A 23,088-nucleotide genomic window follows, 5' to 3' on the forward strand; every position below is an offset into this window, starting at 1 on the left:
AAATCCGTGTTGAAATGAGTGCAAGGAAATTTTCAATGGATTCCTACCGTCTCATGAATAATAATTAAAGAAAACAAACAATACAGGTGTTTCATTTCACGTGCTGGATTTTCTGGCATAATGGCAAAGCCACATTCTGGATGTACGCTCATTTGTCCTCGGCGCTTTGCCTTGCGATGTAATTTAATGCCAGTGACTCAGCAGAGGATTTCAGCATTATATATAGACGACATTTTAGAGGTGACTTTCTTAAAGAGAACAGTTTTCCGTGTGATTTCATCGTGACATTGTTCGAAGAGTTTTCGGTGTCAAATTCCACACACGATGTGGCTATCGAGAGGAATTTTCATGACATTTTTCAGCCTCTTTCTCGCCACTCAGGCAATGAAGAGTAATCTCGTGGTGAACAGCGGTCAGGAGTTTTCATTTATGGGCTGGAAAATTAACCACAAGAATCTGGCGATTTGCAGCTGCTGCCTTAATTCAGTCACTGCCTGTAGAGACCTTATCGATGACTCCCTGAGGCAGTGGCGTAATAACTCGGGAGTGATTTTCTCTGGTGTCCCTCGAGGGTGGAAAACCTCGAGAAAGGTGAACTTCCTCATCCTCCTGCTGGACACATACCGCAGACAGTGGATACGGAAGGTGGCCAGAGATGTGAAAAGGTCCTTCTTCTGGGAAGTCTCTCACACGAAAGTCCTCGTGGTGACTCTCACGTCCGGTGTGGAGAACAATGCAAGAGTGGCGGAGGTGTTCAGTGAGGAGCACATCCCTAAAACAGCCGTCCTCCTGCCAAATTCCTCCTTTCTCATCCACAACAGATTCGCTGATGGAGAGAAGTTGAAACTTCTGCCCCCAGAAGCCGCAGAGAGTGAAGTTTTCCCAGATAAACTCAGGGATTTAAATGGATTTCAATTCAGACTCTCTCAATATGGGATTTTTCCACGCTCAATGGTGATTGACGACCACGTTTATGGCTTCGATGGGCATCTCCTGGACACACTGGTCGAGTCTCTCAACAGTACGTACCACATTATGGCTCCTGGCTTTAGTCCAGACATCTTCTTCAGGACCATTGACGATGTCCTGACGGATAAAGCGGATTTTAACTTCAATCTGAGGATCTTGTTTGAGAAAAGTTACCAAGAAGCTGCTCTCTCTTGGCTCTACCCGCTGAGAGTCAACAGCATTTGCGTGGTGGTTCCTCACGCTCCTCCAAGGTCAGTTGTCAATGCCATCCTGGAACCACTGCTCAGTTTCCCCAGTCTTTTATACCTGATCTTCATGGTGCTCGTGTGGGTGGCTTGGATGGCGAGTGTCAGGCGAGATCCTCTGACCATCATCTTCAATGTGGTCAGGATAACAGCCCTGTCACCGCTGCCTAGACTTCAGGGCACTCCCATTGAGAGTATCCTTGTAGTGAGTTCTCTGTTCCTCTCTTTCTTCTTCATCAACCGCTTGCAGAGCATCGTGACTGCCTTCCTCGTCTGGCCGGGCTTCGAAGAGAACATCCACACTGTAGCTGAGCTCAATGCAAGCAAGTGGTCAGTCCTGATCCCCGAAGGAGTGATTGAACTCATAGAGACTGTGGATCATGGCTACGATGACTATTTCCTCGGCAAATTCGTGGAGTCCGACTTGCGGCCCGATCATGCTCGCTTTATGGATCCCGAGGATTTGAACGGATTCGCAGTATATGGATTCAACGTGGACAAGCGTGTCCTGGACGCCGCCAGTCAGGATGGCACTCAGCCACTCTTGCACCTCATGGAGGAGTGCATTTTCCATTCCATCGCCTCGTACGTGTTCCAGAAGCACTCGCCCTTCGTCGAGCCCTTCGATCGCGTCATGCAGCACATCCAAGAAGCAGGACTCATCTCGCGCTGGCAGGACATCGCGTCACGTGAGATTGTCCACCTGAATCGCTCCATGGATCGCCTAGCGGACAATACAGTCTACAGTAGCCGCAAACTCCACCTTCGTCTAGAGGATCTCTACTTCACCTTTTTCGTCTTCTACGTGGGAATCACTCTCGCCACCATCGTCTTCACCCTGGAACTCCTGCTGCGCCACAGACAACAGGTGGAGGCGCTCCTGAAGCGTCTTTCACGGTGCGTTTCACAGCAAAATACTCGTGAAATTTAATTCACGACATCAAGGAAGTGCAAACGAAGGAATATTAATTGCCATGAAGTGCAGATGGTGTCGTGAGATGATGAAAGTTTCTTGACATGGAATGGATGGGGTGTTGAGATGGCAAATATTGTGCATACTTTGCAAAGTTCACGTGGAAAATTATAAGTAAAGATGTAATTAGACAATATAAAGTGAATTATTTTGAAACATCACAATATTCTTTAGTCAATTTTCCTGCTGTATTATTAAAAATAAACTATCACTTTTTCGCCACAACACATAAAGTTAAAGCATGGAGACTTATAAAGACATTTTAGGACAGAATTGGCTTCTAAACCTTCTCTTTACTGTAGTTATTGAAATTCATCTGGAATTGAGTAATGTGAGAATGTAATTAGTCATTGTAGGAAAAAAAAACAAGGGAAGGAAGGATTTTCTTTTCGTCACATTTGGATTTGTGATGTTCTAAAGCCTCACAAATCCAATTTATTGTCGCTTGTGGCATACATTTCACGGCTAACTGGCCAGATAAGTCGCTTTAAACACTGCCTTGTTGGAATTATCGCGCCTTTTCTCGCGGTGAGAGTGAAACGATGGAGATTAAACCATCCAATTGACTTGATAATCGCATCGAGTCTCTAAATTGCTCATCTTCTCCTGCTGAAAATATCCTGCTAATTTTCCCCGCGGAGTCTCTCTGGGCGCGATGAAGAATGCCTCTTGCCAGGCGCTGGCATTGTGGCAAATAACAATAAACATCCCGTTCTGTGAAAGAAATAAAAGTATCTCGCGCGCGGGGGTGAAATGGGAAAAGTGCGTAGAATGTTGTTGGGTGGAATTGTATGTTAATTTTATGTGTGGAGCCCATAAAAATGTAATCAAATTTATATATTTTTGCTATGGCGCGGAGTGAGTTAAGGGGCGGAGGTGGAGTGACTTATTCATTAAATTCGCACCGAAAAGTGCACACACGAACAATTTTTCTATGTCTTCAGCTCGATTTTTCCTCTCTGGCGGGCACAGGAACTTGAGGGGCTGCGCGGAGGGTAGTCAATCTATGCCCCTCAAGGCAGAAAAGACACTCGCACTGGGTGAATGTCATTCAATTTCCATTTCAACGAGTCCCGGCTTCCAAGCCACGCATAAATATACAAAATTAGCTCCCATTCATATTCCCCCTTCGTGTGAGTCGCTCTCGGAGTTTCCCTGGGAAAATTGGTGGGAGTCTGGTGGGTGATTATAATGCTCCCCGGCGATATTTGAGACCATCTCCTGCCGGCAACTTGTAATTCAGCGGAAATTGGAGGAGCTGGCAATATTTCTTCTCAACACTTTTCTCTCCTGCACTTTGGCGCTCTCAACTTTATCGCTCTCTGTCCTCCGGATAATGCCAATCCGTGCCCAGGGGGTGGCGAAAAAAAGCAGATGGAGGTGTTATTCAATTAAAAATCAATTTTCTAACACAGCAGTGAGCATCAAAAGACGAAGTTGAGAGGTGAAACACAAATCGCCTTTATAGAGAAAAGGTTCATTGGGAAAATTGAAAAGTGCGGAAAACCGCACTTCATTGCTTCATCACGGAAACTCATTATTTTCTCTGATGCGATAAGTTTGATAAATTGAAAAGTATGACAAGCCTTTGCAAGAGAGACTAGGAAATTGATCACCAATGCATTAAGAGTTCAAAAAAATCAGTTTTACTTTCATTCAACATCTACCAGTTTAATCTCTCTATGGCTTGAGTCGTTCACACACACGGGCAGATATTAATAAATATTACACATATTACCGAGTAAAGAGAGCTGTAAAGATGGTAAGCAAACACAGACATATTCCGATCACGAACAGTTCGAAGACCATAACTTGTTATTACTCAGACAGTCTTGCTTCGCGATTTGACGATGTCGGTGATCTGTGAGGAAATTCCCCGTTCGGAAATCATTGAGAAGGCTGCATATGAAGGTGTGAAAGATTTCATCTTCGTGCGGAGAAAGGAGCGGCCGAAGGACATCAAGGTGGCTGAGAAATGGAGCATGGAACCATGCTTCCTGCCCTCGTTCTACGAGGAAGTCGCGCAGAGAATTCTGGACTTTGAAGTGCGTGCAGATGATGTGTGGATCGTCACGTATCCAAAGTGCGGAACAACTTGGACACAAGAATTAATTTGGCAGATTTGTAACAATCTCAACTATGATCAATCAAAATCTCCACTTTATGAGAGATTTCCTTTCCTTGAGTAAGTGAAATGAAGTCTGTTTTTGAGCGCTGATTCATTGTTATGATGTTTTCTTCAGAATTGGGAGTCTCTTGTCGAGAGACTGGCCGAATGTTGACTACGTTACTCGTCTGGAAAAAGCGCCATCGCCACGGTTTATCAAGAGTCACTTGCCAGCGCCCCTTCTGCCCAACGGCCTGTGGACGGTGAAGCCTAAAATTGTCTATGTCGCGAGGAATGTTAAGGACGTCGCAATTTCTTGGTATCATCATCACGTCAACATTCACTACTTTCCCGGGAGCTTCCAAGACTTCATGGACACCATGATCGCGGATAAGATCATGTATTCGCCCTTCCATTCGCATATTGTGGACTTCTGGCGCATGAAAGATGAACAGAACATCTTGTTCTCCACATTCGAAGACATGAAGAAGGATCTTCCGGCGGTTATTCGGCGCACGATCAAATTCTTCGGCAACGATTATTCCGAGGCGCAAATCCAGACATTGGCTGATCATCTCTCATTTGCGCAGTTGTCAAAGAATCCCTCAGTGAATCTGGATCACATGCTGAAGGGCATTCAAGTGGCCATCAATAAGAAGATGAAAGATCAAAACTATCACTTTATCAGAAAGGGAGAAACTGGATCGTTCAAGAAGGAAATGACTCCTGAACTCGTTGAGAGGTTCAACAAGTGGACGGAAAGTGAAATGCAGAAGCTCAATTGTGAGCCTGAGCTTCGCAATATATTCTTACTCAATGAGAGCTGAAGGTAAAGAGTTGTGGCAAATATTTGGTGCATGATAAGGAAAAGATTGTTTATTTTTGAATAATATTCATTCAGTGTGACTAAATAATCTTATCAGATTTAACCTTTCAGGCCACTCTTTCGCCGCCTAATGAACAACCAACAAAACATTTAAATTGAGCTTTTCCCTTAGTTAAAAATCTCTTGAGAAGCCAAATTTCTACACTTTCAAATAAATTGAAATAAATATTATTGTTAAACTTATAATGATTTTTTATTAGAAATGTAGATTAAACGATGTTATCTACAAATTAATTTGAGTTCAAGTCGAAACAATAGTATCATTGATAAATATTACCTTTGCATGAGTATTTTGAGCTTTTTGTCTTTTAATCTCGAGTCGATATAGTTCATGAAAAACGATATTGAATTATCTGATTGTTTTACTTGAAACACCTGAAATGATTGACTCTCGATATGTATTGAATAATAATCATTCACCAATAAAAACGAAATGAATTGTGGCATGTTTGCATCATAAATTCATTGACAAAAGATTGCGACCAAAAGCTAAACGGCCTTAACAACATATTGTCAGCTATTTGTCCTCGTGTTGTGGAATAACCAGAAATTTGGGATCATTTGAAGGTGTGTAATAAGATTGAGATTATTATCAACACACTTTTATTTATTGTGACGGATTTGAGCACGTTTTCATCAACTTGAAGAGCAAGTTAATAAAATATATATTCTTTATTTCGGGGAACATCAAATAAAAACTATTACTTTAATGCAAACCCAATCTCCAAATCTAAAACTAATTTCACTTCTACTCTATGACCTTTAGAAGCGTCGTAAAAACATTATCAATTATTATGATAAGATTACCTGGATAAACATTGAAAATAAAAGGAGGGCATTGAAGAATTCACGTTCAATTGCAGTTGAACAGTAAGACAGAAAACATGTCGATCGTGTGTGAGAAAATTCAGGACAAGGAAGTCCAAGAGAAAGCAAATTTCGGTGGCTGTTATGAGTTTATTCTCTTAAAAAACATTAAATGGAACAAGGATCGATCGTGTTTCCATACACACTTATTTCGCGACAGAATTGAGTCTTATTACAATTTCGAAGTGCGTCCGGACGATGTCTTCCTGGTTTCCTTTCCCAAGTCCGGGACAACTTTTAGTCAGGAAATGGTGTGGCAGATATCCCAGGGAATTGATTTTGAGACTCCAAAAGTTCAACCACAAGAAATCAGATTCCCTCACTTGGAGTAAGTCATGAAGGTTATGAGAAAACTTGTAAGAAAGTGTCGTATATTTGATTCAAAACATATTTCTTTTCAGGATGAACAGCATGTTTGCCAAAGAAATGCTTGACTTTCCTGACAGATATGCTATCTTGAATGAGAGGAAAACGCAGAGATTCATCAAGAGCCACTTGCCAGCTCCTTTTCTGCCCAAGCAAGTCTGGAGTGTAAAGCCAAAAATCATTTATGTGGCCAGGAATGCTAAGGACACAGCAATTTCTTATTACCATTTCTACAAGCACGCTGGACAGAATCAAGCAAGTCTTCGGGAGTTCCTTGATTTCTTCATGAACGACAATGTGTTGTACGGTCCTTATCACAATCACGTGATTGATTTCTGGCAGATGCGAAATGAGGAAAACATCCATTTCATCACATTCCAGGACATGAAGAGAGATCTTCCGTCGGTCATCGAGAAGACTGCTAAATTTCTCGGAAAATCCTTGAGCAAGGAGCAAATCTTGACGCTCGCCGACTATTTATCATTTGACACATTCTCCAGTAAGTCAGACAATTTATTCATATTATTTTGGATATTACATAATAATGCTTGATTTCATCATTGCAGAAAACACATCTGTTAATCGGGAAGATATGTTTTTGCAACTGTGCAACACAATGAATTTGGACAGAGAGAAGCAGGACTATAACTTCATCAGGAAAGGCAAGTCTGGATCGTTTCGCGAGGAAATGCCTGAAGATCTAATCGAAAAGTTCAACGAGTGGACATTGAGAGAGACGGAGAAAGCTAATGTTGACCCTGAAATCCAAAGCGTTTTCTTCGGTGTATAATAAAGTTCCACTATGTATCTTATCAATGTGACAGATAAGTGATAAGGCCAATGTCTTAAATATAGATTTGCACTAGTTGGTCGCTGACTTTCAAGTTGAACATGTCGATCGTGTGTGAGAAGCTTCCGCAGTCGGATCTTGTGTTGAAATCCGGCTACAAAGGAGTTGAGGATTTCGTGCTGGTGAAGAGAACTGAGCGCCCAAAGGACATTCCATTGGCTGAGAAATGGTGCATGGCGCCTTGCTACATGCCATCGTTGTATGAAGAAATTGCGCAGAGAATTGAGAACTTCCAAGTGCGCCCGGACGATGTGTGGGTCGTGACCTTTGCCAAGTGCGGCACAACGTGGACGCAAGAGATGGTCTGGCAGCTGTGTATGGACTTGGACTACGAGACGCCCAAGACAGTGATCCTGCAGGACAGATTTCCATTCTTAGAGTGAGCAGTTCTCTTTCTTCTGGCAGATAGGATTGATCCAGTGTCAGTGACTCTTTCAGATTTGCCAGCGTCCTGCCGAAGGCTTTGAATTTACGGGATGAAATTGCTAAATTGGAATCAATGCCGTCGCCAAGGATGATAAAGACTCATCTTCCAGCTCATCTTCTGCCCAAGCAGATCTGGAGTGTGAAACCGAAAATAATTTACGTGGCCAGAAATGCTAAAGACACCGCTGTCTCCTTCTACCATCACTACAGGAATCTTCATCGCTTTCCAGGGACTTTCGATGACTTCATGGAAGCATTTCTGCATGATCATGTTATTTTCGCTCCCTATCACAGTCACATAGTTGATTTCTGGCGGATGAGGAACGAGGAGAACATCCTCTTTCTCACGTTTGAGGACATGAAGAAGGATCATCCAACGGTCATTGAGAAAACTGCAGAGTTTCTCGGGAAATCCTTGACTGAGGATCAAATTCTCGAGCTCGCTGATCATCTCAGTTTCTCGAAATTCTCCAAAAACCCTTCCGTGAATATGGAGAAGCTTTTTCAGAATTTTGAGACGGTATTTGGCGAAAAGCAGCCCGATAAGGATTATAATTTCGTGAGGAAGGGCGCAGTGGCGGGATTCCGAGAGGAAATGACACCCGAACTCATTGAAGCATTCAACAAATGGACAGAGAGTGAGGTGAAGAAGTGGACATGCGACGAGGAACTGAGGAAAATCTTCATGCTCTCGGCGAAATGATTTGCGAGCAGTCATCGTGATGAGAGACTTTCTGTCTGATAACACGCTGGCAGTGAAAGATAATTGAGCAATTAGTAATTCCAAATGATGCTCTATTGACTCAATGCTTAAGATTATATCCGTGGAAAAAGGAAATAAAGTTGAAAGTAAATCGACTACGCAGATTAATTTTATTTCGTCTTGTTGTATTTTATTGAAGAAATTTGGGGAAATCTTACTTGTGCCAATTTAATATTACATAATAAATTGCCGCTGGTTGAAAATTTTCCGTTTACTTCGACTTGCACATGCAATTTCTTCGGTATATAAATAAACTAACAGGGCAAGTTTGATTTCTGAAAGTGTTCTACATCAAACTTTCAGAAAAGACTCCTGAAAATGTTCATTAACACATTTCCCATCACATTTCCCTATGGAGAAGAAATGTGGAAAAATGGCAAGTTACAGTGTTTCCGGAAGAAATTCCTTTCTCAGGTTAATAAGAAGAAGAATGCAACCACAACAAGGGATGCAAAATTCCACAATTAGAGAATATCGTGTGCAAGAATTTTTCATCTCTCAAGAGCGAGACGCTGCGCTTCATTTTCCATTAGAGACGAACAACACGAAAAGAAGGTGCGGGAGTCAAATGAAAAATTGTGCACAAAGTGTGAACAATTTTCCCGGTTGAAGCTGCGGGAATTTTTCCATTCTTCTGATGATGGAGAATTTGCACATTCATTCGCGCAATGTTTGTATGTTGGCTTCCTTCAGGACTCACACCGCGTGTCTGGCTGTTTATATAATGAAATGCAAGAGGGTGGCGAAACAAGGGTCGCAGGAATGTAAAATATGTCCTTCATTTCCCTTTGCGGACAAAACCCACCTTTTGCGTTCGGAAATACACCAAAATTCCACTCTGGCGGTGCATTATTTATGACCCGCAATCGCGCTCAGAGGGTGTCATTTAATTTAATTTCCAGCGCGAACAGTGGTTGATGTTTGTGAATTCCTGGGGATTCCCAATAGTCTCAACGGTGGCTTCCAATCAACTGTCCAAAACACTTTGCATTTCCCCCAGAAAAGTGGGAAAATCCTGCAATGCCATTCATCGTCACACTTTACAACACTTTGAACTTTATTTTGCTAATGGTTTCAATCACTCCTTTGTCCGACAAATTTACTAAGTTGAATAGTTTATCGACAATATCAAATACATGCTAAAAATGATTTTTTCCATTACTTCTTAAGTTTTCTTATACACCGAGGAAAATGCTTTGGATTTCAGGGTCGACTTTAGCTTTCTCGATCTCTTTCAATGTCCACTCGTTGAACTTTTCAATTAGATCTTCAGGCATTTCTTCGCGAAACGATCCAGACTTGCCTTTCCTGATAAAGTGAAAATCATCAACCTTCTTCGTTTGCAATGCGGCGCTAATTCTTTCGTCCTCATTTTCTCTGTTAACTGAAGGATTGACTAGAGAAGAAAACAATAAATTTTAGAGATCCTTTATGTAAACGGATTGCTACTCACTGGAGAATTTGTCGAATGATAAATAGTCGGCAAGCGTCAAGATTTGCTCCTTGCTCAAAGTTTTTCCGAGAAATTTAGCAGTCTTTTCAATGACCGACGGAAGATCTCTCTTCATGTCCTGGAATGTGATGAAATGGATGTTTTCCTCATTTCGCATCTGCCAGAAATCAATCACGTGATTGTGATAAGGACCGTACAACACAATGTCGTTCATGAACATTTCAAGGTAATTCGTAAGACTTCCGGAATACATATGAAAATTTTTGTTCATGTGATAATTAGAAATTGCGTTGTCCTTGACATTCCTGGCCACATAAATGATTTTTGGCTTCACATTCCAGATTTGCTTGGGCAGGAGAGAAACAGGCAAGTGGCTCTTGACGAATCTTTGCGTTTTCCTCTCATTCAACATAGCAATATTATCAGAAAATTCAACTGCTTTGTCCAGAATGCTGTTGAGTCTAGAAAACGTGCGTTAATTATCAGATTTATTTCATCTGGAATTTTGACTCACTCCAGGAATGGAAATCGAAAATCCTGCTTATATATTTTAGCAGTTTCGAAGTCCAAATCGTTGGAAATCTGCCAAACCATTTCCTGTGTCCAAGTACAGCCAGATCTCGGAAAGCACACGACGAAAATATCGTCTGGACGTACTTCGAAATTGTAATAAGTCTCGATATTGTCGCGAAAGAAGTGTGGAAGGAAGCACGATCGATCCTTGTTCCATTTGGTGTTCTTAATGCGAACAAACTCATAACAGCCTTTCCCTTTTATTTTCTCAATTACTTCCTTGTCTTCAAAGTTCTCACAAATGATCGACATGTTTCCCGGATGACTTGCGATCAGAAACTGAAAATTAACTCTGGCTGTTGCTTCGTCATGAACTCGAATTAATCTCTATAAAAGATTGTTTGTTTCATAACTAATGTCACCGTAAATTTGTTTTGTGTACATATACTTTAATTGTTAATAATTTTTTGTAAGTGCTGTAGTTGATTTAGTTTTCTTTACGATCAAAAACATTTGAAGATATTAAAAATGACTGTATTTATTTGCCTAATTGGGCCATAAACACCAGAAAACTTCTGAAATGTTGTAAGAATTCGGTTATAACTTCTCATTATATGTTAAGAAAACGTTAATCATATTGTGTCTGTTCGCAGATACTGAATAAATGTAATTTGTTCAATTGTTATCAAACTCGATTGTCACAGCAAATAAATGTGAACTCTGTTAAATTTCTGTGCTCGAATTGCAATACAATTTAACTGGATAAAAACGCCATTCGTCATTGTTATGGCAATTGCGCCATGCATCATTTTGTGAATTGATATAAAAATTGATCCATCAATTCTGCAGATAAAAGCTCAAATATCCACTTCATGAGTCGCTGTGATGCAATAAAAAGCTCAGTGAAAATTTCGCTGATTTATCGAGGGTAGAAAAACTCGAGTATTCGAGTACATCCCGCTGGAATACGAAGTCAAAGGGTAGGGTTTTGCAAATAGCAAAACTCACAGAGGGATAAAATGATAACGAGTGGTTGAATTTCTGGCGCAGAGCTTTTGAAATTCCCCGATAAAAATTCCTTCTGGCCTGTCAACATGAATTCTCAGTCATCATTTCTCTGGTGATACATTAAATATTTATTGATTCTCAATATGGGAGGTGAATTTATTTATGGATGAGACTCAATTTCCCGCCTCGAGACTGTGCGTCTGACATTGTCGAACTGCCAAGTGATTTTATTAACAATCGAGTTTGATTAATGACCGCCAAATAAATCTCCTCGCCAACTCGAGTGCTTAATCACCCTCTACTGCTCATCTTCTTCACGAAGAAGCCCACGACATAGCGATTCACCCCATATTCAGAACCCCTTGAGACTCTCATCAGCAGAAACTTTCAATAGCCAACGAGCGAAAATACCAACAATGGACGCTGCTCGAGGACTTATCATAAAAGAATCACGGCGGAAGAAAAGAGATTCTTCAAGACAAATTTTCAAGTCTCTTGTTGAGAGAGAAAACTTTCAGTTGCAGCATTTTGTGCACGGAAAATTTCTCCAACATCCGAATCTGACATCAAAGTCTCTCTTCCAGGCGAATTAAGTGGAAATTGTACGAGTGCCAGAGTCTCGGAAGATAGCAAAGTCAAACAGCAAATATAACTGACAAAGGCGCTCACATTTAATTTACATGGAATGGAGAAAATTTCACTGTGTGCATGAATGTGGGAATTATTCAAAAATATTCTCACACACGCGAATGGAGGAAATCTCCTGAGGAAAACTCAAGTCTGTTCATTCTTTTTTGGGGAAGAATTGCGCGAGAGGAGCATCAGCACAAAACCCGACAGAGAACTCCTGAAGGAGGATGAATATTTGAGCAGCACGGAAATCTCCCAAGTCTCATCCGTTATCGCACGCTTCATAATAATCTCCCTATAATTCCATTCCTCAGAACAGGATGATAAACAACTCTCAAGACAACTCTGCACTCTTCACGAAAAATCATTACAATCCTCATAACTTATGATCATGAATTCAATAGAAAGATTTTTATTATACATTTCACCTATTTTTCATTGAAAAAATGTCCAATTCCATTTATTCATACTAAATTGTGTGCTTTCTAAAGACGATCTCTTGTTATATGAAAAATTCTTCTACTTGTGATAAGAATATCAAATAATTCCACTAGCATTCTAATTGACTTCCCTGACAATCACAATTCAATCTTGTGATCTAAAGCTTCATCCAATGAACTTAAAAACATTTATGTAAAATACTTTCTCCCATGAATGCCTCAAGAGTGCAACTCTGTGCGAAATATGACCCCTCGTCCTGCGTCCAGAGTCACTCTGTCGCCCGTCTTGAAGTAATCCGTGGCTCCATTGGCCGCCACAATGCAGGGCAGGCCGTACTCCCTGGCCACCACGGCTCCGTGGGAGATCAGGCCTCCCAACTCCGTCACCACAGCGCCCAGCATCGGGAAGTACGGACTCCATCCGATGTCCGTGCTGTACGTTATCAGGATGTCTCCTGGCTCAATCTGATCAACTCCGGCGAAGCTCTTCAGCACGCAAGCACGCGCTGTGATTAAACCCGGACAAACTGTCGTGCCCTGAACAATGCACTCTCCACTGTCCTCGGGAATGCTAACACTGCTGTTGAGTGATCGCGGAAGTCCAGTTTGTATATCTGGGAACTTTATGTCCTCCCACTGAGCCATGAGTCTTCGGCGCCGAGAGGCTTTGTGCACCAATCTGGCATCTCTGTGCTTGAGCAGTCGATCAATCTCTGCTGGGACGAGATAGAAGATGAGTTGCGCTTCAGACAGCCTTCCTTCGGCCACCATAAGACGCCCCATGTGGCGATAAGCCATCCGAAACTCATGCACAACAGCGATGAGGTTGCTCTTGGATAGTTCTCGGCGCTGCACGGACTTCTTGAGCAGACTCACGAGGCGTCTCAAGATAGTTTTCGTAAGTTTTCTCTTAGGCGTTCGCAGCTGATCAACAATGTCCTCATTGTCCTCCGCGGAAGCTGTTGCTGGAGCTTTTCCAAACTTCACATTCGCCTGGAGCATCCCAATGACGATATCTGGACGCATTCCCCAAGTCTCTGTGGCCAAGTCGAACTGGAAATGTGGAAAGAGGATTAGATTCAACAATGAATTGCCGAGAAAGGATTTCCCACCTCCTTGAGAGCTCTGTGGTGATTTTTGGTGATGAAGTCTGTGAAGAGTTTGTGCGCTTCACGGCAGTTTGTCTCGAGAAACGTCACGCCTTCTTTGGGATTTAACTTGCTGAACTCCTCCGCTTGTCCAGATGCCAGGATCTTCCTGCCAATCTCTGCCAGATTTTTGGGAATCTCCGCTGACTCCACCTCCTTGCTGCACCTGAGCAGGAGAGCCAGATCGTTGAGGTGTTCATCCGTCAGGTCATTAGTTCCCTCCATCATCACCATGATGAGGACGAGTTGAGACATTACAGACACTTGCGAAACGGCACCATGAATCTCGGCCATCTTCTTGAAACAGTCGTAATTCCCCTTGATGTCCTCGTACAGTTCAGCAGCTGTCGAGAACCTCTCCAGACTCTCAGGAGAGTACTCGTTCTTGAAGGATTTCGCCACAACCACGCCTCGCTTTGATCTCGAGCCATTGTTTAGAATCTGGGACAGAAGCTGCGTCAACAATTTGGTCTTCTCCCATTTGCTGACAATTCCTCGCCTATGAATTCCAATCTTTAGAACCTCTTCGGTCATGAATTCCTTGCCCATAATTGCCAAGTCAAAAACTTTCTGCATTGCCTGCATTTTCTCTTCAGGTTGTCGCAGTATTAAATTGTATACCTCGAAGCCAAGTTGATATGTGGCAAGCCAAAAGACACTATAATAGAGAAAAATGCTCATTGAACTTGATTTTCAGTCCTTAGATTAATGACACTCACTTGAAAAGCAGTTTAGAGGATTTGAAGCCCGTGTATTGCTGGAAAGTCGCCTCATCGATCAACTTAGCCACCACGAGGAGGGAAAGTGGAGCTGTGCAACCTGGAAACACTTCCTGGACGTTCGCCGTGGATCTGGCATCTTCCGGACTCATCACTGCATAATCATACTCATGCGCCAACTCCCAGTCTGTAAACGCGTCCAGAGAAGTGATAGGACGCGACTGTAGCAGATAAATCTTTCCCTGAAAGGAGCCAGAATATATAAATTGAGAAATTCAAAGGATAAAACCACAGCGAACTCACATCAAAAGTCGCCCATTCGATATCCCGAGGATTTCCGTAGAGCTGCTCAAGGCGCACACCGATTTCCGTGATTTTGACGATCAACTTCTCACTGAGACAAGTGCTCTTCTGGACATCCTCATCCAGAGGAACCTTCTCCACGTCCTTTCCATTCGGCGCCATTCTGATTTTGTACTCCTTCTTGCCAATACTCGTCTCAATCAGCCTGAATTCCGTGTCGTGGAAGTTTCTCTTCACTACAAAGACATCCGGATCGACTTCTCCTGACACCACAGACTCGCCCAGGCCATAGTTGGCTGTAATGAGGACATGGCTGGGATTTCCCGTGGAGGGATGACGAGAGAACAGCACTCCCGCCACATCTGCAGACACCATTTGCTGGACAACCACAGCCATCTCGGTGATGATGGGCTGTGTGTTCTGCCGCCGATACTGGACACTCTGGAAGGTGTACAGAGAAGCCCAGCATTTGACAATGGCCTTCAGGATCTCTTCGGCACTGGACAAACCTAAGAATGTCTCATTCTGGCCAGCAGCCGAAGCATCGCTGCCATCTTCACTGATCCCGCTGCTCCTCACGGCATATCTGATTTCTCGTACCACTTCAAAATCTCCTGTGTTGTCATCTGAATCACTTCCTGTGGCTTCAGACAGTGAATCATTGATATCCTTCAGAATCTCTTCTCGCAAAGTCAAATTGCTTATCATCTCTGTGACTTTGGAACACGATTCCTTGAGATCACCCTCAATTTCTCCTCCACAAATATTCTCGATTATCTCCAAGAGACTCTGCACTTCCTGATTGGTGTGCATCTGAAGCTTGTACGCCGCTGAGGTGACAATGAATCCTCCAGGAACTGTGAAGTTTCCATTCTCAGCGGCACATGTGAGCAGTGCCAAGCTTGCTCCTTTCCCACCGGCCACAGCCACACTCTGAGCATCCGTGTCAGTCAGTTTCACCACCAGCCTCCTTCCGGGCTTGATATCCTTGTACCTCAACCGTCGGCAGCGGCCTTCCTCCACGGGATATGGCAGATTGACTTCCATGAAGGACTCGGGATAGAAAAGACAAACACTCCCGCGTCCTGGAATGCCATTCACTGTGGCCTGGAAGGAGACGAGACGGGAAAACCACTCAAGCGGACGTCCGCCTTGCAGTGGAAGAATCTGATCCAGGTGGAAATGCAGAACAGCTGTGAAATTTCTTCCTTCACCTGCGAAGACAAGCGTCAATGTTCACAAATATTTAACTATGAAAAGACACGCGGTAAAACTCACTGGAAAATCTGAATGTCAAAGCTCGAGGAAGACTTTTGGGGTGTTCAGCCAGAGATGAGAGATGAAAGTCACTCCAGTCAATGGCGTAAACGTCGCCGCATGGCACGCGAACATTCCCAGATTGCACGCTGTGAAATAAATAATCATCACATTCTCTGAAGGTCAAGTTGAAAAGAGTTCCGAGATGAGCTTTTACGATCGCATGTGGCGAGTTGATTGTATACAATACAATTCTATCTCAATTACCACGCAATCTTATCAATGAAATAAGCACATTTTTTCGTATCAATAGAAGCGTCAACTCACTGCGTAAGTCCGTCACTGAAGCTGATTGTGTTAAGTGTAAAAACCAATCCGTCATGACAGGAAATCCAGAAAGTTGCGGAGCGATGAAGATTATCCGTTCTCTCGATGCCCCAGCGCTTCTCCCTGGATCCCGGAAGGTTCAGTTCTATGATGGGACCTTCGGCTATGCTGATCTGTCCGAGAAGACTGCCAAATTGATCCACTCCTTGGACACTGAGCGGCAGCATGTTGCTCCACCTGCCGTCCAGCCAAGGTTCAGTGGCCAGAGCTGATGCCATGAGCTTTGGGCTCCACGACCAGGGCCAGGCAAAGGGTTCAGATGCTGCTCCCCAGATGAAATTCAACCGCACGAACACCAACTCGTCATCCTTAACGGTAGTTGACCACTCCTGGCGAATTCCTCGTCTCAAATATCCCGCGAAGACGATCCTCCAGCGAGAGTTCGCATCCAGACACTGGAACTGCAGACCAGCGACCTCGAAAGCCTCCTCTATGTTGCCAGTGGGAATTCTGGTATCTGGATGCTGAGGGAGAGTGAAGATTTCCCCACTCTCCAGCCTCAGACACATCACCACATCTGCCGCTCGAGACTTTCGGCGGGAAATTCTGACCAGGAGCTCATTTCCCTGAGAATCAGTCCCGTAGAACTGCAGACTCTCCACACTTCCGTCCCTCTCGAGCGTGTGCACTTGATCATCTGGGTGAACACTGAAGAAATTCTCTCCGGGATCCTCTTCCTGAAGCCTCCGACGGATTATCTTCTCCGCCCAGCGCTGCTTCAGGAAGAAGTTCCATTCGGGCAGCGTGTAGTGACCCATGCGATGTTTCTGCGAGCGCCTCTTGAAGATCACTATGAAGCCAACGAAAGATGCTGCGAGAATACCCAGCGGTTGCATAAGAGCCAGCAAGTCCATGGTCAGTCCAGCACGCGCAAAATTCGGCACAAAACTACTTCGTCGGCTGTCGATCGCGGAAGAAGATTGGCGCCCTTGAGCCGTCAGGCGTGTAATCACTTTGCACGCCCACACAGAAGCACTGTCGCATGTGAGCCTGGATCACAATTCTGCCCGGTAACTGATCATGACTGTGCAGGTCTTGGCGATTGTGTTTATCTAGTCTAGATGAAATCCCGCGGTCAGTATCAGCGATGTCGGTCGCGTGAGAGTTCTGCGGCGATGGCAAGTGAAAAAAAATTACGACCACACTAAAGCGATCATAAAGAGATGAACACGAAAAAGATCTCACATAAAAGTTGCGTATGTAAAGTCATGGCTAATTGCTGCTGATCTGTGTAGTGAATCTCACTATGTTAGTTCTCGCACCGTCTTGACCGTTTTTCGGATAAAACTGTCATCACATCTTGGCCACTTTGGCTCTCATGCTCGAAAGGTACTCCCTGATAAGACCCTTGGCTGGAGTCACACGCAAAGCAGTTGTCTTCAGTGACTCCAGCCAAAAGCATGCCGCTCATCTGTGAGAATCTTCCCACTGGGGATCTGGCCAGGAAGGCAGAGTACGTTGGGGTCAGTGATTTCATTCGCATCCGCCACACTCGCCGGCCAAATATTCCCATCGCGCAGAATTGGTGTCTTCGCTCTTACTTCATGCCCGCCAAATATCGCGAGAGTGTTCAACAGATTGAGAACTTCCAAGTGCGCCCGGACGATGTGTGGGTGGTGACCTTCCCCAAGTGTGGCACAACGTGGTCCCAAGAGATGGTGTGGATGCTCTGCAATGACCTTGACTACGACAAAGGGCAATCTGTGGGCCTAAACACTCGGTTTCCCTTTTTCGAGTAAGTTTCGCTGATAAACCACAATGATTTTTACATAATCTTATGGTTCGATATGGATAAGGAAAGAGCGAAAAATCACAAGTAATATTTTCGCACATAATTTTACCTGTGTCTACTTGTAAGCCACTCCCTGTTGTATGCTCCGCCCATTTGATTGTGAAGCATTGTGAACATGCAATTTACTCCTTTAAGGTTGGGAACAATCGTTGGTGATAAGTTTTCGGCGCAATTTGGGGATGTGATATCAGGCTTGGATAAGATGACATCACCACGCTTGATCAAGAGTCACTTGCCAGCTCCTCTCTTGCCTAAAAGCATCTGGGAAGTTAAGCCCAAGATTATCTATGTGGCGAGGAATGTTAAGGACGCTGCTATCTCTTTCTACCATCATTACAAAAATCTTCAGGGATATCGCGGAACCTTCGATGACTTCTTAGACACATTCCTCAATGATGGCGGTAAGTATTTATGGCAAAGTTTCCTTTTTACAAGTCACTATTAATTATTCAACATACTTTTTAGTAATTTACGCTCCGTATGATTCCCATATCATTGATTTCTGGAACATGAGAGATGAGGAAAACATCCTTTTCCTCACGTATGAAGACATGAAGAGAGATCATCCAAGTGTTATTCGGAAAACGGCAGAATTCCTCGGGAAATCCTTCTCAGATGAGCAAATTGAGACTCTTGCGGAGCATCTCACCTTCGATAAGATGACAAGTAAGCAAATTTTGTCCTTAAATGCTATATTTTTCTTATCATTTATTCAATCTTGCATAGAGAACGGATCAGTGAACTTCCAGGAAGAGATGAAAGGCTTCGCGAAGCTGCTCAACATCAAAAAGGATGAGAACTTCAATTTTATCAGGAAGGGAAAAGTGGGTGGATATCATGATGAAATGACCGAGGAGAGAATCGAGATGTTTGACTCATGGATTCAAGAGAGACTCGCAAAGTACAACGTTGATCCTCAGATTCAAGATATTCTTGTTCCCACCAATTGATTGGCAATAAACTTTCTCTTCAGATTATCAGTACTGTTTTTCGCTTCTCATTGTTAACTTGAAAGACATCAATTTATAATCTTTGCACAAGATAAGAGTGATGTAAATCCACAATCAGTGTGTAAACATTCAACTACGAGCATTGCCCTCAGCTATTCAAATGAATTCATGTAATCAGGAAAATCCGGTTTATCTCTAGACTGTGTTGAGGGCTCAGCAGAGCGATAGTCATGCAGTAATTACTCGTCTTTCAAGCAAGAAACATGCCCATCGTTTGCGAGAAGATTCCATCTGGGGAGTGGAGCAGGAAGTCAGAGTACGTCGGAATCGAAGAGTTTAGCTGGGTGAACGAGACTTTGCGTCCAAATATCCCCTTGGCAAGCAAATGGTCAATGAGACCGTGTTTCCTCTCCGCCAAGTATGAAAGAAGTGCTGAGATTGTGGAAAATTTTCAAGTCTACCCAGACGACACTTGGCTCGTCAGCTTCCCCAAGTGTGGCACAACGTGGACACAAGAGCTCGTGTGGCAGTTGTGCAATTTTGATTTGGCCACAGAAAGTCCTCTGAGGTCCAGATTCCCCTTCCTTGAGTGAGTATTATGAGGAGAAATTTGGCATCTGCAAGACTAACGCAACTTTGTCATCCACGTCAGATTGGGTTGCATAACTTACGATGCTTTCAAATTGGATATGATATCCATTCTACAAAAAAAGTCTCCTCCAAGATTCATCAAGACTCACCTTCCAGCTCATCTTCTGCCCAAGCAGATCTGGTCGGTGAAACCAAAAATAGTCTATGTCACGAGGAATGTTAAAGATGCTGCTGTCTCCTACTATCATCACTACAAAAACCTTCAGCACTACAAAGCATCGTTTGAAGACTTCATGGACGCTTTTCTCACGGACAAAGGTAAGAAATGGCCTATCAATGAGAAAAAAGTGCTGACAAGACACCTTCGCAGTGGTTCACGCTCCGTATGACTCGCATGTAGTTGATTTCTGGAACATGAGAAATGAGGAAAACATCCTTTTTCTCACGTTTGAAGACATGAAGAGAGATCATCCAAGTGTTATTCGGAAGACGGCAGAATTCCTCGGGAAATCCTTCACAGATGAGCAAATTGAGACTCTTGCAGAGCATCTCAGCTTTGATAAGATGATAAGTAAATTGATTGAAAATCTTTCAATGCAGCTATTTAATGAGTTACTCTTATAATTTTAGAGAATGATGCTGTAAATTACCGCAAGGAAGTGAATCAATATCACCAGATTTGCAATACTAAAAAGGACGACGACTTCAATTTCATCCGGAAAGGACAAATCGGCACTTATCGCCAGGAAATGTCTGCTGAGATGATTGAGAGATTCGACAAGTGGATTGAGGAAAGATTAACGAAGTGCAAAGCAGATCCGCAAGTCTTTGAGATTTGCAATCCAAAAAATTAATATTGCAGTGCAATTATTCTGAAATGCAAAACAATGCTAATTGACCAATTTCCTGAACAGATTATTCAATTCGAATTTTACACATACAAATTGATTGTTGTATTTTTGATAAAAAAAATATCTTTATTTCTGAATTGTATAATTTTCCATGGATATATAAAGAATTTACAAAATGATTTTACCTTGGATCTGACAAAACTTACTAAAACTGAGAGAAATTCAGTAGCACAAACCTATTATAAACGTGACCATATGAAGAAAACTACTTTAGAAAAAACGCACACTTTGTTAGCCTGTTCAGTTCAGACATTTCGTTGTGTATTCTATGAGAAATGATAAGAACAGAAAAACCAATTTTAAAGTTCAGTCAAGCGTTTGTTTTGTGATGTTCATGTGTATTTTCACCACATTGGCACGAGAATTATCTAACAATTAAACTCGCAGCATGAAATTTTCAAATGTTTTTTTGCCACTTTTATCTCCAACAGAGAGACGATAAAGATTCAACGCACTGTTTTTTTCCTCTGATTTGATAGAGAGAGAAAAAAAAAGATAAATGATACAATGAATGTAATTCATCTTAGCGACTCCAAAAATAATACACGGCGAGATAAGTTTATTTAGGAAACACATCATCAAGTGTTATTAAACTCGATTGGACAATTTTGCAATGGGCTGCGGAGTCAAGGTGATATTTATACAAATAACTGCTGCACGCGTCACTTTATTGCACTGAATACTTGACACAGTTCTTGTGATCGATATTTAGATCTTTGGACGCTCCTGAAGAAAAAAGATCTTCCAGAGTTCGGGGTCAACTTTGCGGTCATTTAAGCGCTTCTTCAGCCAATCATTGAACTTGGCGATCATTTCGGGAGTCATTTCGTCCTGGAAGGAGCCCACTTTGCCCTTCCTCACGAACGAGAAGTCCTCGTCGACCTTCCTGATGTTGAAATTCTCTGCCATGTCCTTGATCTCGAGCAGAAGATCCACAGATTCATTTTCTATACATGAAAGAAGAGTCTTTGATTATAATTTTTTATGGATTTACCTTTGTTGAATCTCACTAGACATCTTATCGAAGGTTAAGTGATCGGCAAGCTCCAAAATTTGATTCTCCGTCAAGGATTTTCCCAGAAATTTTGCAGTTTTCTCAATAACTGCCGGATGATTTTTTTTCATGTCCTCGTACGTGAAGAAGAGAATGTTCTTCTCATTCCTCATGTGCCAGAAATCCATTATGTGCGTGTCGTAGGGTGAAAAGAGCACTAGAAAAGGGGAGAAAAAGCATAATAAGATTGTGATTTGAGGTTTTCTTTCGAAAACACATACCAAGATCCTTCATAAAGATTTCAAGAAAATCACTTAAATTGCCATGATAGTCTTGAAGATTCCTGTAGTGATGATGGAAAGACACAACCACGTCCGCTGCATTCCTGGCAACATAGATGATTTTCGGTTTCACCGTCCAGATCTGCTTGGGTAGCAAAGGAGCTGGCAAGTGGCTTTTGATGAATCTCGGAGATGGTAGTTTGTCGATCATGCCGAAAGTATCGAAATTAGCTTCCGGAGGCATGAGCGCGCCAAATCTGCGAAGACAGAGAATTTAACGTGGTTTTTTTTTCTCTTGATAATCGACATCACACAAAATACCCACTCAAAGAACGGAAAGCGAGTGTTTAGACCAATAGATCGTCCTTTAGCATAGTCAAGGTTATTGCAGAGCATCCACACCATCTCCTGTGACCACGTTGTGCCACACTTGGGGAAGGTCACCACCCACACATCGTCCGGGCGCACTTGGAAGTTCTCAATCCTCTCCAGGCATCTTTTGTAGTATGTGGGGAAGAAGTAACCTGTGTTTGTCCATTTGGAGGCACTCGGAATTGCAGGACGATCGTTGCTTCCGAATCTCGAGTAGTCTTCTATAGTCATGTACTTGGCCTTCTCATAGGCCTCATCTCGCTCGATAGCTTCACAGAACGAATTCATGACTCGCAAATGATCAGAGCAAGACTGACGATGTGCCGTGAGCTCTGAAATCTATTGCTTCTACAGTGGAAAAGATAACATACACACACATTCGCTAATTCAGCGCAATTGGTAATATTTACTGTCAATATTATCATTCATAAGAGTGGTTGAATAATAATTTGTGCTTGGCAATGTGTTGGTGGATTGTCGTGGAATTTATCAGCAGTCAAAATATTTAACATAGAGACACAGTCTTTAATTGTTGACACTGATAACAATTTTCAAAGAAAGTCTTTGTGAACAAAAATGTCTTTAAACTCAGAATAAAAACACAGTTATTAATCTACAAAAATGTGCACAATTAATGTTATTGGAATTTGCTGAAATTCCACAGTTAAAATTCGAATATAAAATGACAGCTGCGCTCGCAGCGCCAGTGAAAAAGTAGTGGAAAAAAAGTGTACGAAGAGAGCGTCGGGTGAGTTTTGGAGAGCATTAAAAAGGGAGAATACGATAAAATTTACTGAATTGTTTTATTCCCAACAATTAATTAAGGACAATCTTATGTATTTCTGGATCATCTTTCCAATCTCCTAGACGATGTTCTAGCCAAGAAT

The 23,088-nt window shown here is 42.6% G+C and overlaps 8 protein-coding genes across 8 annotated transcripts; 5 read left to right on the forward strand and 3 right to left on the reverse strand.

The window, feature by feature from the left end:
* Positions 1-4,021: 4,021 nt before the first annotated feature.
* LOC132255449 (sulfotransferase 1 family member D1-like) lies at positions 4,022-5,359 on the forward strand. Its single transcript, XM_059751490.1, has 3 exons — positions 4,022-4,372; positions 4,431-5,123; positions 5,232-5,359. Exons 1-2 carry the CDS (start codon positions 4,038-4,040, stop codon positions 5,119-5,121), a joined length of 1,026 nt encoding a protein of 341 aa, XP_059607473.1. The 5' UTR covers positions 4,022-4,037; the 3' UTR covers positions 5,122-5,123; positions 5,232-5,359.
* A 172-nt stretch (positions 5,360-5,531) lies between these two features.
* Positions 5,532-7,271, forward strand: LOC132265895 (luciferin sulfotransferase-like). The gene is made up of 3 exons (XM_059766683.1): positions 5,532-6,375; positions 6,449-6,912; positions 6,980-7,271. Exons 1-3 carry the CDS (start codon positions 6,065-6,067, stop codon positions 7,201-7,203), a joined length of 999 nt encoding a protein of 332 aa, XP_059622666.1. The 5' UTR covers positions 5,532-6,064; the 3' UTR covers positions 7,204-7,271.
* Positions 7,272-7,278: 7 nt separating this feature from the next.
* Positions 7,279-8,531, forward strand: LOC132265894 (sulfotransferase 1B1-like). Its single transcript, XM_059766682.1, has 2 exons — positions 7,279-7,642; positions 7,702-8,531. Exons 1-2 carry the CDS (start codon positions 7,305-7,307, stop codon positions 8,390-8,392), a joined length of 1,029 nt encoding a protein of 342 aa, XP_059622665.1. The 5' UTR covers positions 7,279-7,304; the 3' UTR covers positions 8,393-8,531.
* A 1,096-nt stretch (positions 8,532-9,627) lies between these two features.
* Positions 9,628-10,125, reverse strand: LOC132256048 (luciferin sulfotransferase-like). Its single transcript, XM_059752228.1, has 2 exons — positions 9,906-10,125; positions 9,628-9,848 (listed from the first exon to the last, which is right to left on the reverse strand). Exons 1-2 carry the CDS (start codon positions 10,123-10,125, stop codon positions 9,628-9,630), a joined length of 441 nt encoding a protein of 146 aa, XP_059608211.1.
* Positions 10,126-12,485: 2,360 nt separating this feature from the next.
* Positions 12,486-17,712, reverse strand: LOC132256049 (uncharacterized). The gene is made up of 7 exons (XM_059752229.1): positions 17,573-17,712; positions 16,251-17,300; positions 15,945-16,072; positions 14,667-15,880; positions 14,364-14,605; positions 13,609-14,302; positions 12,486-13,549 (listed from the first exon to the last, which is right to left on the reverse strand). The coding sequence occupies exons 1-7, from the start codon at positions 17,710-17,712 to the stop codon at positions 12,716-12,718; spliced, it is 4,302 nt and encodes a 1,433-aa protein (XP_059608212.1). The 3' UTR covers positions 12,486-12,715.
* On the forward strand, positions 17,426-19,065 carry LOC132266196 (luciferin sulfotransferase-like). The gene is made up of 4 exons (XM_059767049.1): positions 17,426-18,045; positions 18,238-18,503; positions 18,568-18,768; positions 18,829-19,065. The coding sequence occupies exons 1-4, from the start codon at positions 17,711-17,713 to the stop codon at positions 19,050-19,052; spliced, it is 1,026 nt and encodes a 341-aa protein (XP_059623032.1). The 5' UTR covers positions 17,426-17,710; the 3' UTR covers positions 19,053-19,065.
* Positions 19,066-19,288: 223 nt separating this feature from the next.
* On the forward strand, positions 19,289-20,512 carry LOC132265614 (luciferin sulfotransferase-like). Its single transcript, XM_059766347.1, has 4 exons — positions 19,289-19,641; positions 19,705-19,961; positions 20,014-20,214; positions 20,274-20,512. Exons 1-4 carry the CDS (start codon positions 19,316-19,318, stop codon positions 20,495-20,497), a joined length of 1,008 nt encoding a protein of 335 aa, XP_059622330.1. The 5' UTR covers positions 19,289-19,315; the 3' UTR covers positions 20,498-20,512.
* A 648-nt stretch (positions 20,513-21,160) lies between these two features.
* LOC132265613 (luciferin sulfotransferase-like) lies at positions 21,161-22,559 on the reverse strand. Its single transcript, XM_059766345.1, has 4 exons — positions 22,155-22,559; positions 21,830-22,086; positions 21,565-21,765; positions 21,161-21,501 (listed from the first exon to the last, which is right to left on the reverse strand). The coding sequence occupies exons 1-4, from the start codon at positions 22,487-22,489 to the stop codon at positions 21,263-21,265; spliced, it is 1,032 nt and encodes a 343-aa protein (XP_059622328.1). The 5' UTR covers positions 22,490-22,559; the 3' UTR covers positions 21,161-21,262.
* Positions 22,560-23,088: the final 529 nt, after the last annotated feature.

Source organism: Phlebotomus argentipes, unplaced genomic scaffold (genome assembly GCF_947086385.1).
Source record: "Phlebotomus argentipes unplaced genomic scaffold, Phlebotomus argentipes genome assembly contig_5, whole genome shotgun sequence".
Taxonomy (NCBI): Eukaryota; Metazoa; Arthropoda; class Insecta; order Diptera; family Psychodidae; genus Phlebotomus; species Phlebotomus argentipes.